We start from the raw sequence: 17,287 nt of genomic DNA, 5'->3' as shown, positions 1-17,287 counted from the left end.
GGCCTTCAGCACACCAGATTGTATGGGCATGATCTCACCTCCCTGATTCCTTAGGCCAAAGGTGCCTTTTTCGAGTCCAGGGTCAGCCTTCCTCAGCCCAAGAGGAGGCGTCATTTAACGCATGGCAGCCAGGAGCCCAAGGGGAGTTAAGGACCTTTATTTCACATTCACACATCTGTACATTTTCTATAAATAATGTGGAGCTGAAATATTTACAGTCATCTCTTGCCCACTCCCAGGCTTCCTCTCCCTCTGGCAGCCAGTGCTGCGATGCCACCCGCAGACACAGAGGTGGATACTGAACTCGGCCTCTCCCCACACCACCAGGTTCCTGGGCGTGGCAGCCTGTGGTCCCCGGGACTCTCACAGCCCCAGTCATTTTGCTCTCCCCTGCCGAAGGCCAGGCAGACCACAAGGGAACTGCTGCTCAGCAAACAGCAGCCGGTCAGTGCAGCCCCACTGCAGTGGTGGAGGCCGTGGTAGCAGCAGCCAGGCCTGTGCCCGTGGGCAGTCGCTGCCAGCTTGGGAACTGCCTGGAAGTTCCAGGGAGGAACTAAGGGAGCAGGGAGGTTGCCACTCGCTCTGCTGCCCCTTGACTCCCCCCTTCCTTTCCCCACCCACCCCTCGTCTGGGGGGACAAGCCTCAAGCCTCCCTCAACTCCCCACAGTGGGACTGCTCCAGGCACCCAGTGGTGCCGGATCACAGAGGACGGAGAGCCCAAGTCCTGCTCTGGAAGGTTATAATGTCAAGGATGAGAAACTACAACACAAATGTCTCAATGACACGTAACAGCGGGCTCGCACTTGCCTGTACTCCGAGTTCTTAGAAGCCATTGGCCCAACAGACAGACACACGCGTACTTTTGAGCCCCGAGGGGACAGGAGGATGGTCTTTTGGGGGTGGAGAGGAAGAAGCTGGAAGAGACTAGCTCAGCCCTGTGAGACACACTAAGACACTGAGACACACAGAACTGGGACCCATCTAAGCCTCAGCGAGGGGGCTTGCAGAGAATACACACGCATCACCCACTTCGCAGTCACAGCAGCATCGTGCACTTGGGAACAGCGAGAGGCAAGGGACGGCCCCCGGGCTGGGGCAGCCTTAACCCCTCTCCATCAGCTAGAGACGGGCCGGGGTGGGGTTCTGAGCTCTTCCTCGCTGCTACGGACAGCAGCCACATATGAGAAGAGACACAACACAGAGTAGCAGATCTCGTGGGCCTGGAGGAGAGAAAACCAGCCAGATCAACGTCACGCAGATTCCTACGTCTTCACACGTGGAGGTCTGCCAACTGGGAAACTCCTGCCCTAACTCTGGGCTCAGGCCTCCAGACTAAAGAGCCCCAAGCGAGGCCCCAGAGCTGGCCCGTGGGAGGGGATCAGCATGTGTGCCTCTGCCAGGCTGAAGACCTGCTTCAGCTCCAGCTGAATCTCTGGCATCTAGACTAAATTCTCTTCTCAACCATTCTTAACTGCCCCTCACCCTGTGCTCTCAGAAGCCCACCCCACTCCTGCTGGAACGCCCCCGGGGAGCCCTTCGCAGACTGGCCTGTCGGCACACTCACCATTGGTGTCTTGTACTTGTGGCTCACCACTTCTTTAATTTCAGGAACTAAAACCGGACGGGCAAGAGACAAAACAGAAAGTTCAAAACTAAGAGCAATAGCGCCACACTCCCCCAGGCGGCAGCGCCCGGCACCAGGGTCCCCTTCCCCTGTGGGCCTCACTCAGCCCCGGCCGGCCGGGTGAGAGGACACTGGCCCCGACTCCTCAGCCTGACATCTGAGGTCTGCAGTGGCTCCTGCCTCCATGGCCATGACTCTACCGACTTTGAGAGCCCCAGCACAGGAGCAGGCTAGTCTCTCACCAGCCTGGTCGCTGCTACCATCCAGGGCCCGAGGACCACAGCTGATATTCCCAGGTTTTGGCTGGGAGGAAAGCACTGCCTCTAGCCTGTGCCTCACCTTGCTGAGACACCCGAGAACTCACCCCTGTCACCAGCCCCATGCTCTGGTCAAGTTAAACACGTTCCCTGTACTCCCAGGCCCTGCACTGAGGGTCCTGAGGCTGGATGAAGAAATGGCATGATACTAAACCCACCAGACTTGGAAGTTTCCTTCCCTGATGGCAGGAGAGGCCCAGGCCTGCCTGTGTGAGGGAGAGCGTCAGAGGGCTCTGGAGCAGACACACCGAGCAGAAGAGACAGGTGAGTACAGCACCCGGGGAGGGAGGTGACAGGAGCATCAGGCAAAATACACACGTGTCCACAGCCCGGAATGCAAGACTAAGAGTCACCCCTGCCCCAGCCATGCAGGGGTTCTGCTTGGCCAGAGGAAGGAGGCAACCCCAGCCTCAGCCATCATCATGGCCCCTGGAGACTGGGAGCAGGGGGCGTGGCATCCCCTGGGGGCCAGAAAAGGTAGGATGAGAGTTGGCCACACCTTCTTCTGACCCTGGGAGGTAGAATTCAGGGGGCCCCAGGGTTAACAGGGAATAAACTCATCAAAGGTAGAGCAATGAGCCCAGGTCCTTCTCCTGAGTTGGAAGACTCCCCCAAACGTCTCTCTGGCAGAAGAGAGAAAGGAGCACACGGGAGAAAACTCGGAACCAATGAGCCAGCGCGAGGGTGGAGGAGGTCGGGAAGGAAGAGGGTGGGGAGAGAAGGGAAGAGACAAGTTGGTGATGCGAGCAGCTGGCTTGGGCGAAGGGAGCCTGCCCACCCACCGCAGGGCCCAAGGCAGGGGCCTGGGGAGAGGCAGCACGGCGAGGTCACTTTACCTGCTGGAGAACGAAGGTTTTCATAGCAGCGATGAGGGGCACGAAAGAATGAAGCACAAACACAGCAGGAACTCAAAGCCCCAGGGTGAGAACCCAGACACCACTCAGTCAGCGCTTGGCTGGGGGGGGAGCCTAGCTCCCGGCTTCCAGCTACCACTGCCCTCTGCCTCTGAGGCCACTAGGCTTGGCTGCCCCCTAGAGTGAGCCTGCCTGCACCGCCGCACGCCCTCCTGCAGCCCAGAGGCTCGATGGACCCTGGCGTGGCCCCAGGGTGGCTGGACAGAGCACTGGGCTGCTAGAGGGACCGAGGCAGGCAACGTGAACACAGCAGAGCTAGGGAATGGCTCGTCTGCTCTGCCCCACCAGCTGGCCAAACAAGGGAAGGTGGCGCTGCTTCGAGGAGCCTCTTCACTACCAGCGCTCGTCTCTAAGCCCGGCGTCTAAGCCACTGCTCTTCGGGCCACTCTCAGGCAGCCACCGACCGACTAGCTTTCCCTTCTCCTCCCTTCTCTCAGGTCAGGACTCCCTCTTCCTCCCTATCACTCCTGCTTCTCCTGACCTCTCTGCAGAGGCTCTTCTTCTCTGTCTCTAGTCCCTCCTCTGGAGCTCCGAGGTTTGAGTTACTGCCATGTGAGTCCAGACCTAAGAGCAAAATAGTGTAATTACCAAATTCCTCCAGGACAAAGACGCCTCGAACTGTATTGCACTTTTTAATGTGATTCAGCTCTATGAAAACCTGCAAGAGAGGGAGGGAGGGAGGGAGGGAGGGGGTAAGGCCCAGAGGCTCCCCCACTGCCCCGCAAAGCCCACTCTCCCAGCTATAGCCCCACCCACACAGAAAACCTATTTCCCACAGGGAGGATGGAAGAATACACACACACACAACTCAAAAGCGCTAAGAAGCGAAGACGGCAGAAAGGGCATGTACCTTCCGCTCCTGGCCGGAGGAGAAAGCATGGGAGAGAAAGGAAGGTGTTAGTTTTAACCGTCAAAGCCAACGCAAAGGCCCCTCTGCTGGCCTGGGCTGCCTGCCCATACCCTCTGCCCAGGGCAGTGCTTGGAGGACACTGTGCCCCAGGGGCCCCCCCTCAGCCCATCAGCTCTCTACCCTCCCATGCATCCTCCTCCGGCGCAGAGGGCTGGCACGGGCGCAAAGCTCCCCTCAGACTGTCCTTGGGAGGGAGGTGTCGGCATCTTCCTTGAAACAGGATTCAGGCTCCACCAAGAGTATGTGGTGATTGGTAGTACTAACAGCAACCACTCGTGAGCACCTACTAGGAGTTCTACAAATACTATTTGTTTATCCTTACATCTACGTGGCGCAGGATATAGTATCACCCTCATTTTACAGATGAGGACACTGTGGATCAGGAGGTTTATTTGCCCATGGATGACAAAGCTGGGCTCCAAATCCAAGTACGTCCTGACTCCAAAGACCATGCTTTTCCCATCTGTTACCCCACACTGCAGAACTCCACCGGGGGTCCAATGCTTCCTCAACTCCAGCTGACTGTTATGTGGTAGAAGATAGACCCCAAGGCTATTATCTCATCATCAAGTCAGGGTTTGACTTTCTCTCTCTCTTCAGGATCTCTCTTCTGGGGCAAAGCCTTAAACTACAGACCAGCTTGTACATACTTTGTAACGGTTAGACGGTAGGTCAGTCCAAAGGGGGTGTACCAAGCGGGAAGAGGGCATCTGGGTGTCATTTAATGAGATCTCTTCTTCAGAAGGTGAGGCATCAGGGGAGGCCACAACCCTAAAGTGCAGTCAGAAGCCTGGTCCCCGAGAAGTGCTGGCACCTTCATGGTCTAGAAAAGTACTTAAGTCAACCCCTCTTTGGGTGGGCCCTAAGGTCTTATTAAGTATACTATTTAATGTATTACTATGACTAACAGTAAATATACTACTGCAAGTATACTGCCAGGAAGCCTGGGCAGCTGTTTCCCAACACACCAAGTTGCCCAGCTGGATTCCTGAAAGAAGGAGAACTAAAATGGCAAGTGGTAGGAGGAAGCCCCAGAGTCCAGATGTTCACCGCCCCTGAGTGTCTGCTGCCTGGCCAGGGGCCGTGGTGCTTCGCACACTCGCGTCTGGCTCAGGGCCTCAAGGAGACGAACCAGGACACCAGGGGAGGGGGAGGGAAGGCACTTGTGTGAAGACTCAGGACAGGGAGCGGACCTGGGATGACGCGCTGGCCTCAGAAAGGGATTAGCTTAAGGAATGTCCACTGAGAGAAAAAGTAATGCTGTGTTAGAACCAAGAGAAAAAACAGTCAGCTCCTATGGTGGAGTCACAATGAGGGCAAGATGGATCCTGAAGTGCTCCCCAGTCAAAAGAAGGGGAGTGGGGCCTGTGGAGCTGGGGACAGAGTGGGGACGTTCAGAGGAAGGAAAAGAATAGGAAGAAGAATCGGCAGGAAAAAAAAGGCAAATAAACACACACACTCCAGATGGGACAGACACAAGCCAGCCACACACACACATACACACACGCGCGCGCGCGCGTCACGCTTCACGCGCACCGGAAACACGCGAGGGGATCAGCCGGTATAGACTCTCAAAGCAAAACCACCAAGCAAAAGCACACCCTGGGATAAGGGAAGGCGGACACTGTGCGAAGAAGGGCCAAGTGAGACGCTCCCACTCACACTGTGCTGAGTCTAATGGGCAGGGGCAGCCGGGCCACCATGGCGTGGCTCCCTCTCTCTCCCCTCCTCCCCGTCACAGGCTCCCTGCCGCACCTTCCGGGTGGTTGCCAGTGTCACTGCGCCCTCCCCTCTGATTGTTCTCTCCGATCCAGCTGCTCAGATTCTCTCACTAGCCCCGGAGGCCTCTCTCACGCTCGCACTGGGGACCTGGACACTGATCCTACTGCAGGTGGAACACCAGGGCTGGGAAGCCTCATGCTGCCACTTGCACCTACCTGGTTGTGCATGAACTTGAGATTGATTCCTTCTAGGGTGACCTGCAGCAAGCCACCCTCGCCAGTCTTCATGTCCTGCACGGGGAACTCGCCACCCAGCTCCGGCCCTGTGGCGAGGGAGGAGGTCGTCAGCTAACTGGGAGGTGGGGAGTCCCGCCGCCTGACCTCCTCACCAGGCCTCCACCGCTCAGGGCGGATGCAAACCAGCAGAAGGCGCACGCCCAGGGGGCCGTCCTCTGCTCACCGGGTCTGACGCTCTGCTGGCGGGCGGCCGCGCGCTCCATGCTCTCCTTCACGCAGTAGTACAGCTCCCGACACTGCGGCACAGCGGGGGGAGCTGTCCTGTCACACAAGCTCTCCAGGCTCCCCACCCTCCGCTCTAGAATGGCTGCTGGAGGCCTGGGCCGATGCCAGGACCTCGGAGACAGCTTTACGTGTTCCACGCCACAGCCAAGGGCCAAAGTGGGGCTCCAGCGTGGATTCTGCAACGTTAACTTCCCTGCAGGAGCTCCGCACTTTCCCTCAACGCCCAACCCCCAACGCACACAGAGTTCACGGGTACCTTCTTAGTATAGAATTTGTTGAGCTGGGTCTCAGAGCCGTTTCTACGCCACAAGCATAGCACCTTGGTCTTGGGACAGTAGGTCATGTTGATGAGCTTCTCATACCACCAGCGCTCGTACACTGTCCCGATGTTACTACGCAGCACCACGCAGTCGTCACACACCTGCAGAGGCACACGGGGCAGTCGGTGGCCCTGGTCTCTTCCCACCCCAGGCCACACTGCACGCTGCTCCCCACGGGGAAAGATGGGACAACTGGTCCTAGGAGCATCCCCAAGGTCAGGTTTTCTGTCTTATGCTCAGTCTTTCTTACGTGGAGACACGAACACTGAACTGCTGGACACATCGTCCACTAGAAGGTTTACCGACAGAGGAGGAGCCGTTGAAAGGAACTTGTGGGCAAGGAAGGAGGCTCACTTCACTTCAGTCAGTGTTCATTACTTCTTGCGTGTTCTGGACTTAAAGTACGCAGAGGATATCTTATGCCTCCACCTTACAACCTTAGGAATCATCGCTATTGACGAGCACAAAGGCAGGGGATTAGGGCAGACTTAACCAAGGAGAAAAAAAATGGAACCAACACATTTTCTAATCCTGGCTCGGCTCTAGTTCTGCATAAATCTTTTCAAAAATTAATTACACAAGTGGCACACGGACATTGCTTATTGCAAAAAAATATATATACTACACAGGAAGATATAAACTAAAAGGCAAAGTTCTCCACGTCCTCTTCTTGCTCAACATTCTCCCTCAGGTGGACATATCTGTTCGTATGCCTTCAGTTATGGTGGAGACATTATAGCACGATGGGTAAGAGCACAGGTCTAAGATCAGACTACCTGGATTTAGATTTAAGGCTGTCTCCTTACTTAGCTGTGTCACCTTAAGCAAGTTAATCTCTGTCTATATTTCCTCGTGTGTAAGATGGGGATAGAAATAACTTCATGGAGTTACTGTGAAGATTAAATAAGTTAATGTGCATAAAATTCTTAGAATCGGACTTCCCTGGTGGTGCAGTGGTTAAGAATCCACCTGCCAATGCAAGGGACACGGGTTCGAACCCTGGTCTGAGAAGATGCCACATGCCGTGGAGCAACTAAGCCCGTGCGCCACAACTACTGAGCCTGAGCTCTAGAGCCCGCAAACCACAACTACTGAACCCCTGTGCCACAAGTACTGAAGCCCGTGCACCTACAGCCCCATGCTCCACAAGAGAAGCCACCGCAATGAGAAGCACGCACACTGCAATGAAGAGTAGCCCCCGCTCGCCGCAACTAGAGAAAGCCTGCACGCAGCAACGAAGACCCAATGCCAGCCAAAAAATAAATAAATTAGTTAATTAAATAAATGTTTAAAAGAATTCTTAGAATAAAGCCAGGCACATAGAATGTACCCTGGAGTTAGCTGCTATAACAACAATACAACTATGATATAAGAAATGTAATAATAATTATTATGACCACATTGATGATTCTCACATCTTTCTCCATATGAGACCTGTCTTCCTGAGTCCTGACCTCTCTCTATCTGGATGTCTCACTGGCAGCACTTCAAACTCATCATGTCCAAATCTGAACTCCACATCTCCTCCTGGGCAGCTCCTCCTAAGTTCCCTATTTCAGTAAATGGCATCACCGTCTCCCCCCGCTGCCCAGGCCAGAAATGAAGGAGTGATGCAAGACTCCTTCCATCAAGTCCCACCATTCTACCCCAAATACCCCTGGAACACACTTCCCCTCCCCGACTCCAGCCATCAAGTCCTACTCTTCTTCAAGTCTAAGCTCAAAGGTCACTTCTGAAGGTCGCCCACGTCTCCCAGACCCTCTGCTATGTATTCCCATAACACTTGCCCCCTGAACATCTTCTCACAATGCTCATTATATTTTATGACACTGGGTGTTTAATTATCTGACTTCCCCAATGGCTTGTCAACCCTGTTAGGGCAACAGAAACTATGTCTCTCTTATTCACTGATATAACCCCAAACCCAGCAAATGATTGCCTGGCTATGATATGCACCCCATAAAAATGAGGTGCATGAATGAGGAATATACAAGATTACCAGTTTTAATCTACCATCTAAGACTTTACTGGGGCTCAAAAGCTTTAGGAAGAAAAGGGCCAACGTAGCTGAGTAGGAATTAGAAACTTGGATTCTAGCCCCAGTTGAACTCTGTGGTTCTCTCCATGTGGAAAATGGAGAATACCACTCCACTTTCCATAACCCTCTAAGAACACGATGGAAAGGAGAGGGGCAGGTATTTAGAAGAACATATGATTTCTAGGCTAGAGAGACGATGGTAATAATGTGTCATACCTGCCTATGCTGCTGGTAGAGGTGTAAACTGGCATAGTCTTTGGGAAGGCAATTTGGCAAAATCTATCAAAACTGTAAATGTATATAAGCTTGACCCAGAAATTTCACACTAAGAATCTATCCTATAGAAATTCTCATGGGCGTGTGCAAGGATTTATGTTCAAGGATAGTCAGTGAAGCGTTGTTTAAAAAAAAAAAGTGGGAGGGACGAGTTAAATAAATTATGGCACTTCCATATAACACCTAATGGTTAAGCATCCATTAAAAAAAATAGAAACAGATTTCTATAATATGTAGACATATTATAGGTAAGCCTGTGATACATTAAGTGAAAAAAGCCAAATTATATAACAATATTTGTAGTTTGATATCACTTTTATAAACACTGAAACAAAATTCCATATAAGCTATATTTATACAAATATGCATTTTTTTAAATCTGAAAGGATTCATGCCAAATTCTTTAACGGTGGTTACCTCCGAGACATGGCACGGGAAGGAAGTAAAGGAAAATTTTTACTTTTTACTTTATTTTTACTTCTATATGGTTTGAAACTTTTACGGCATATACTCTATTACTTTTGTAATTAAAATAAAAGGCAACAAAGATGATTTTTTAAAGTCTTTGCAAATTGCTATCCAACTACTCATGCAACCAGTAGGCTGTGCTGAGAACCGCTAAATCTGATAGCATCACAGTAGCCAGGCACTGATGGAATGAGCAAGGTACCCTCGCTTTGCAGTACAAGGGGGAGCATCTATGAGATGATGGACCCACCCCATGCTCCAGGGCCCTCGTATGAGGCTCCCTGTAACAGTGGTGAGAGAGAATCCTATACTTCAAGGAATCCTCTGGAGAAAGTTACTGTGGTGCAGATGTCCTAAGTAGCCCTCAGTTCTGATAGGCACCTAGCCAAAGTCTAACACTTCAAGGTGACATGAAAATGACTCCCTTCTCAGCTACATCATCATGTATGTTTCTGCCTCAGAGCAGAAATGCCACCCTACGTTTGACAAACTACCACTTCAAAAAGCTGTGAATGTGAAAATCAAATTCAACTAAGCCAAAAGGCAGCAGAATATTAGCTAATTTCACTGCTTATAGAGGAGCAGTACTTGGTCCCTAAAATTACTTAGAAAGAGATCCATTTGAGAATTAAAAACACAGAAATGAAGAAAACATGGCCAATTTCCTTTACAATACTGGATTAAGAAAGGGTTTTTCTAACTATGACTCAAAATCCAGAAGCCACAAAAGAAATGATTAATTTAACTACAAAAAAAGTAAAAAAATCCTGCGTGGTGAAAAATACCATAAGCTAGGGACTTTCCTGGTGGTCCAGTGGTTAAGACTCTGTGCTCCCAATGCAGGGGGCCCGGGTTTGATCCCTGATCAGGGAACTAGATCCCACATGTTGCAACTAAGATCCCGCATGCCTCAGCGAAGATCCCACATGCCTCAACAAAGACCGGGAGCAGCCAAATAAATAAATAAATATTAAAAAAAAATACCATAAGCTAAATCAGAAAACTAATGAGGAACTTTGCAGTGGATGGGTCAGGTTGCCCACATGTGAACCCGCTGATCACTAGGACACAGCCAACCATATGAGGCGACAGGAAGTATACAGCACCACCTCTTCTTGCCAAAATACTGAATCTGAAACTGACCAAATCTCTAGATTGAATTACTAGCCTGTACAAATACAAGTGATAGAGAAACATGTTAAACAACACTAAGGAGATGCAATCAGCAAAAAATCTAAAATGTAATAGGGCACATTTCTTCAACAAAATAAATGGCAACGTGGGAGAGAAACTATTATATGTTAAGAGATACTTTAGAGTCATATCAACCCTAATTATAAATGCATTTTCCCTTTGACCCAGCAATTCCACTTCTGGAAATTCTTAGATAAACCTGTACATGTGGGAAATGAAGCAGGCACAGCATCACCCAGAGTCGTGCTACTGGCAACAGCAAAAATTTGGAAGAAAATCAAGGGTACGTAAATGCTGACTGGTTATATAAACTATGGTACAGTCACACGGTGGAACACTATACAGCCGTAAAAAGAATGAGAAAGCTCTTTTTGTAGTGATACAGAAGAGCTCCAGGATAAGTTTAATGAAAAAAAAAAAAAAGGTACAGATCAGTAGATATTATGTGCTACCTTTAGGTAAAAGAGTAGAAAAATAAGAACCTATGCTCATATTTTATTGTGTTTGCACAGAAAACCACTGGAAGATACAAAGTGGTTATAAATAAAAGTGGTTACCTCCAAGAGGAAGGGGTGAGGTGGATGGGAAACTGAGTGGAAGGGGATAAGAATGAGAGCAAGACTTGCCAGTGTATACCATTCTATGTTGTTCTGACTTATGGACAACGTGACTATATCATCTATGCAATCTATATATAAAAGAAATGATAGAGATGGACTTCCCTGGTCGCACAGTGGTTAAGAATCCACCTGCCAATGCAGGGGACACGGGTTTGAGCCCTGGTCTGGGAAGATCCCACATGCCGCGGAGCAACTAAGCCCGTGCGCCATAACTACCAAGCCTGCGCTCTAGAGCCCGTGCTCCGCAACAAGAGAAGCCACCGCAATGACAAGTCCGCGCACGGCAACAAAGAACAGCCCCCACTCGCCGCAACTGGAGAAAGCCCACACGCAGCAACGAAGACCCAACACAGCCAAAAATAAATTAAAATTAAAAAATAAAAGAAACGATAGGGAATCATCTATTATATTATTTGCATAAGAGCCTAACAATTTAATGATAAATGGATCATGAAGATGAATGAGATAAGTGTGGAAAAATATTCTGGCATCAGTTCTAGGAGTTCCTTGTGACTCTCAAATATTGCTTTGGGCCCCTAGCATGAACCAGCACCTACCTCCATGAAAAAGATATCTCCATTTGTGTCTGTCCCCGCATGTACCACAAATGTCTGCTTCTTCATGTGCCGGCTGCCACTGGACCGGATAGAGAGATCTCGTCCATTCTGAGGAAAGAGAGATCCTTTAGGGACAGCCAAACATCCCTCTCACACAGCCCTCTGGGCCAAGAATCCCTCATTCAGCAATTCAATTCTTATCAGCTTCCTTAGAGCGGCGCCATCTGCTGGCCACTGGCCGCCATGGATGTGTTCTCAAACTTCCTGGTCTCAGGACTCCTATCCATTTTAACTTTATTGATGACGCCCCAAGAACTTATGTCTTTGTAAGTTTTATTTATAGGTATTTACCACACTAGAAATTAAAACTGAAAAAATGTAAATGTTTATTAATTCACTTAAAAGGAATTAATAATTCATTAATAAATCCATTACATGATAATATAAATAACATATACTTTTAAAATCATCATATCTTCCAGAACAACAAAAAAAATGTGGTGAGTGGCACTATTTTACATTTTTTGCAAATCTCTTTAATGTTTGGCTTAATGAAAAATAGCTGTAGTCTCATATCTGCTTCTACATTCAATCTGTTGTGACATGTTGCTTTGGTTGAGGTATATTAAAGAAAATCTGACCTCACAGATACGTATCTGGAAAAGGGAGGAGTATTTTATTAGGCTTTCCAGATGAATATGCATATTCTTCTTTGATGCTATACCAGAACCTCAAGAAGTTTCTTAAAGTTAGTTGCAGTGTGTAATCTGAAAACACATCAATGAACACTTTGTACTTTGTTACATTAAAATCCATTTGTCTGCGTTACACTTGGAGTGGATCTTTTATCCACAGGTGAATTTGTAACATCACACATCAGTCATCTGGAAAATACTGGTTCGCCCAGTTATGCAGCTCTTCCAAATGTTGATGCATTTCATTACACAATATCAAAAAATCACATTCATCACCAATCTCACTGGAAAAGTCTTTAAATATTGGGAAGCTTCATGCACAAGAAGTTTGCCAAATACCCAACTCCAAATAACAGTAATTTGTTAGTCACTCTTTCAAGTAAAAATGATGTCCCATGACTGGCTGCAAAGCTGTCAGTTCACCTTGGAATTCAAATCGTCACAAATTCCCTTTCCTCGAAACACTCATATTTTCATTTGCAGCAATAGGCTTTATGTATATTTCTCATTTTGTCACATAGAATACTAAGAAGATGTATAATCACTGATCAGATTGAATAAAACGGATGATTTTAACTGCATCATCAAGGACATTCACAAGTGAAACTGGCTTTTTGTTTTATTTTTAACTGAGAGTGTGTGGAGGTGGGGACACTAGCACGGTTTGGTGCCACCATCTTCACCATGTTAAGGCACCAGTGGTTTTACCCACCATTGCATTTGCACCCTTAGTGCAAATGTCAACCCAGTAAGAAAGGCAAAACAACATTTTAGTATTATCATGAAAACAGCATTCACCTTGTGGATCCACAGGGGTCCACAGACCACACAAACGTTGAAATGGCTGCACTGGGATGGTTTTAGTGCAGAGAATCCTATCACAGAACAGAAGGGCAAAAGCCTCATCCCTAGAGTCAAAGCCCTATTTTCAGAACTAGGGATTTTGAAAACATACGAGCCAAGAAATGACCTACGCGGAAGCCTCTGCGTTAGGCCGTGAGGCCCACGCCTGCGAGGCTGACTAGTGCGATGGAAGGGAGCCTCAAGGACGGCCCAGGTGTGCTCACCAGGTTTGCCAGCTGGTCAAGCACTTCGTTGATTTGCTGGCTGTACACAAGCCCAATATGCGACTTTCCCATCAGGCGTCTCACCTTCTTCCGGATATCATTCTTATTTACCTGAAAAGTCAAAACAGGATCTTAGTATCTTTCCTCCTGAGAAAAGCAGAATTCTAAAAGACCATGTCACTGAGGATAAACCATTCAACTGTGTGTTCTGCCAACAGTCTGAGAAGAAAAACCCAGGTTCTGTCTCCAGGTGGCTTCTGCAGAAAAGTGGCTCTTAGAGAAGTTCTGGTTTCAGTGGACGGGGACTCACGGGGACACATCCTCCCTAACCCTCCAACCAATACCATAACATTCGCCTCTAAAAACCCCTGGGGCTCCTCAGAGTGTGATTCTTAGATAGTAAGACTTAAGAGTAGCAATGTTCTACACTCAGTTGTCACCGAGACACCATCTTCGGGTTAAAGATCACCACCCTTTCCCAACCAGAGTTTAACTGGTACCCCTGGAGTTCAAGAGACCCTTAAACAGAAAAGGAAACAAACCAAGAGTGCCTGCAGGGTATTCTCTGCATTTGATCAACTAATCCCTTCACATTTAGAGAGGCTGGGAGAACAGGAGGAGGAGAAACCCAGGAGCTCATTCTCAAAACAACTCTCTTCCACCCACCAAGTCCCTTTCAGAACAGGACTCTTCTATTTGGTAACACAGTTCTCCCACAGCTGTAAAAACCAAGTATAACCAAGTCAAACTAGAACCTACCATTGCTTTTTCAATGAGTAGCTCTTTTTACATCTATGGCAAAGTCTATACGATAAAGGACTAATGCTGAAAAGTAAATTCTGGGCATTCTTTCTAAAGTTTCAGAGCCTACTATGTAAAAGAAAATTTTTTTTCCCACTGTATTCTGTAGGGAGTTCTACAGGCATCCTGACACTATTCAGCAAGGGAAGCCCATTTAAAATTCAGAATCAACAAGTGGCATGCAAGCATCAATCACCTCTACAACATTCCTTAGCACAGCAGCCTGGCAGCTTCAGAGAAATGGATCATGTGTGAGCTGCAGAGAGACCTCAGACTTTCAATGAAGAAGAGAGCCCCGGCAGGATGCTCTGACTGCTTCCCAACTGCCCCAAGATTTAGGCAACAGGAACAAGCCTTGCCCTCCACTATCAGCAGTAGCTGGGCGTGAGCAAAATAGACATCACCTTCATCAGCAGCATGTAGGAGATGAGGTTGTGCAGGAGCGTGGCCAGCAAACGATCTTCATCATCCTCTAGGCGCTTCCGGTCATGTTCTCCTAGGGACAGGTACCTGAGCAGGAGACCAGGACAAGTCAGCCCCCAGGTGGGAGAACACAGAATTAACTGGGAAGAGGCTGAATTTGCATTTTCCCAAGGGTTTCTAAGCATCATACCTGTCTATCATTTCCTGGGGACCCTGGTCCATACCCATCCCTTCTCTCTCCAACATCACAGCATCTAAGAATGCATCTTCCCAGAACTGCATTTGGTCCCATAAAGTAGAACGCTCTTTGCCTGTGTGGAATAGAGTTTTTTTAGGGGCTTATATAACATATAAAGAATATGGCTGCCCAACTAAAACAGAGTAAATTCCAGAAAAAAGGAGGTCATTACAAATTCCAGGGCAAAGGAAACACGAGGCTCTTCACCCCAGATCTAACATTCCTGCCACCAGCCCCAGCTGCCTCCAAGTGAGGCCCAATCCCTCCCGAGGAGGAGGGATGAACAGCACACAAAGAAAGGTGGTTACTTATAGAAAAGGTCTCCATAGCAGCATCCTCTAACTGGTCCCACATCGATCCTTTGTCCCTTCCTGCCGATTTGTGAGCAGGAAGGACCATGGTAGCAAGAAAGTAAAAGAAGACAGAAAGACAGAGGCTGTTGGTTAATACCAAACTTCAGTCTCTTCTAGTTTTCACCCACTGTTTTTTCCCCAGTATGTCGCTTGCTTCAGATATAAAAATGTCCTCTAACGTCAGCACTGAGATCAGCAAAAAGCCAAGCAGCTACTTGTTCAGTGCCACCCTCTTCCCGGGCTGAGTCCAGCTTCCTTCCAGTGCAAGTGGCCTTCGCAGTCTATTTCTCACCTAGGAGTCCCTCGTAGAGATAGACTCGCTGGCTTACATCTTCAGAAAAGCGAACTGGGCTGCCCACCAGCTTCTCCTTTACACTTGGCTTCAAGTTGTGGGCTTTACCCTAGAGAGAAGAGGCAACAGGTCAGCTGCCAGAGGTAACAACGAATAGGGGCAAAGGAAACCAAGCAGCTCATTAAGAGGCTCACACACACTAGGCACCATCATTAGTCACATATATTCCAGTAGCCCTGCCTTTGCTACTCTGCTTGCCTCCATCAGAAGTCAATCTGATAATCCTGCTTTCTGTTACTGCCTCCCAAAACATGCAAGCAAGTTTTCATTTCTACTTACCTTTACCCTTTAGTCTCTGTAAGACTCTTTCCTCTTCAAAAAAAAAAAAAAAATTAGGCAAATTCTCTGTAGCAGCGTGATGCCGTGAAAAGAACACTGGATTTGAAGTCTAGACTGAGCAACGTTCAGATCCCTGACTCTTACTAGCTGTGTGATCTTAGGTACAACGCTTAGCTTCTCTGAGAGTCATTTTCCTCACCTGTAAAAGGAAGGTTATAATACCTACCCGAAAGGACTATTCTCATTTAATATGAGAAAATACATATACATCACTTAATAGTGCCTGGCACATGGTTGGTATTTGATAAATGTTAAGTCTTCTCTTCTACCATCTCTTAGAAATATCTTCCCACATAGAAATACCACTAACTTCATCTACCACTTCTGCAATATTAGACTTTCTATTCATTCAAAAAAGATCTTCGGCTGGGTGAGAGGTAGTTTTCATGCCTGCTTCACAACACATACAACAGCATAAGCAGAGAAGCCACTGAACAAAGGTTATCATTAGGCAATACCTAATTAGTGTGTCCAAATGCCAGCTTCCTGGTTCACAGCACAAGACTTTGTTCAATGAACCATATTAACCTAAGATAATTAATTTCTTACCAAAATAGCCCTTTTTGAGCCAAGAAATTTAGGTAACTGCTCTCAGCAACTCAACTGCACAAACAGCCTTGCCCAGAAGTACAGGAAAAGTAAGAATTTGTCCCAGGAAGGTGCCAGGAAAGGTAGCACACAGCTGAATGGCTTCTTGCGAGACTGCTACTCCATAACATCTATCTCAACCTCCAAAATGGAAGCACACTAGGAGGATTTAAAATACTCTTGGGGCTTCCCTGGTGGCGCAGTGGTTGAGAATCCGTCTGCCAATGCAGGTGACACGGGTTCAATCCCTGGTCTGGGAAGATCCCACATGCCGTGGAGCAACTAAACCCATGCGCCACAACTATGGAGTCTGCACTCTAGAGCCCATGAGCCACAACTACTGAGCCTGCGTGCCACAACTACTGAAGCCCACGTGCCTAGAGCCCGTGCTCTGCAACAAGAGAAGCCACCACAATGAGAAGCCCGCGCACCGCAACAAGAGTAGCTCCTGCTCACCGCAACTAGAGAAAGCCCGCGCGTAACAATGAAGACCTGACTCAGTCAAAAATAAATAAATAAAATCAATAAATGTATTAAAAAAAATAATAATAATAAAATACTCTTAATTAAAAGGGTCTGTTTAGACTCAGGGAGAGTTAAGGTCCATTAGCTTGAATGGCTCTGCTGACTCTCAATCCTATCCCCTACCTCCACCTTGGGATGTCACTTGCTCTATTAGAAGCATGTATACAGAAGGCCCTGGGGGTGGGAATGATCACCAGTGTTAAATAATTTATTTCATTTCAATTTCATCTTCCATTCTCCCCACAGACCAGAGAGAAGAACCTATGAGCTCGTGCAGAGAATATCCATTCTCAACTCTGCCTAACCAAGTGGTGAGTGTATCAGAACCCTTAAAGCTGCCTAAAGAGGCCTGTATACACTGAAGGGCAGTGGGTCTAAAGGCAAGGACTAAAAAGAATTCATTTAATCCCAACTGATCACTGGC

General features: G+C 48.2%; 1 protein-coding gene across 22 annotated transcripts in view; it reads right to left on the bottom strand.

Annotated features, from left to right (window-relative positions):
* Positions 1–118: 118 nt before the first annotated feature.
* MADD (MAP kinase activating death domain) overlaps positions 119–17,287 on the bottom strand; it is a 40,627-nt gene continuing 23,458 nt past the window's right edge. For 9 of the 22 annotated variants that reach the window (XM_029208785.1, XM_029208787.1, XM_029208788.1 and 6 more), the window contains 12 exons: positions 15,352–15,460; positions 15,015–15,077; positions 14,659–14,779; positions 14,450–14,555; positions 13,245–13,355; positions 11,483–11,590; positions 6,266–6,430; positions 5,948–6,020; positions 5,704–5,810; positions 3,445–3,514; positions 1,566–1,612; positions 886–1,221 (listed from right to left, as the gene is read on the bottom strand). In XM_029208785.1, the coding sequence (XP_029064618.1) occupies positions 1,117–1,221; positions 1,566–1,612; positions 3,445–3,514; positions 5,704–5,810; positions 5,948–6,020; positions 6,266–6,430; positions 11,483–11,590; positions 13,245–13,355; positions 14,450–14,555; positions 14,659–14,779; positions 15,015–15,077; positions 15,352–15,460 (1,185 nt within the window). In that variant the 3' untranslated portion in view covers positions 886–1,116. The other 13 variants (XM_029208791.1, XM_029208793.1, XM_029208794.1 and 10 more) reach the window with 6 other exon arrangements.

The sequence above is a fragment of the Monodon monoceros genome, unplaced genomic scaffold (assembly GCF_005190385.1).
Source record: "Monodon monoceros isolate NGI ecotype Baffin Bay Population unplaced genomic scaffold, NGI_Narwhal_1 Super_Scaffold_7, whole genome shotgun sequence".
Lineage (NCBI taxonomy): Eukaryota > Metazoa > Chordata > Mammalia > Artiodactyla > Monodontidae > Monodon > Monodon monoceros.
The sequence above is the reverse complement of the archived record's forward strand: the minus strand, read 5'-3'. Positions and strand labels throughout refer to the sequence as shown.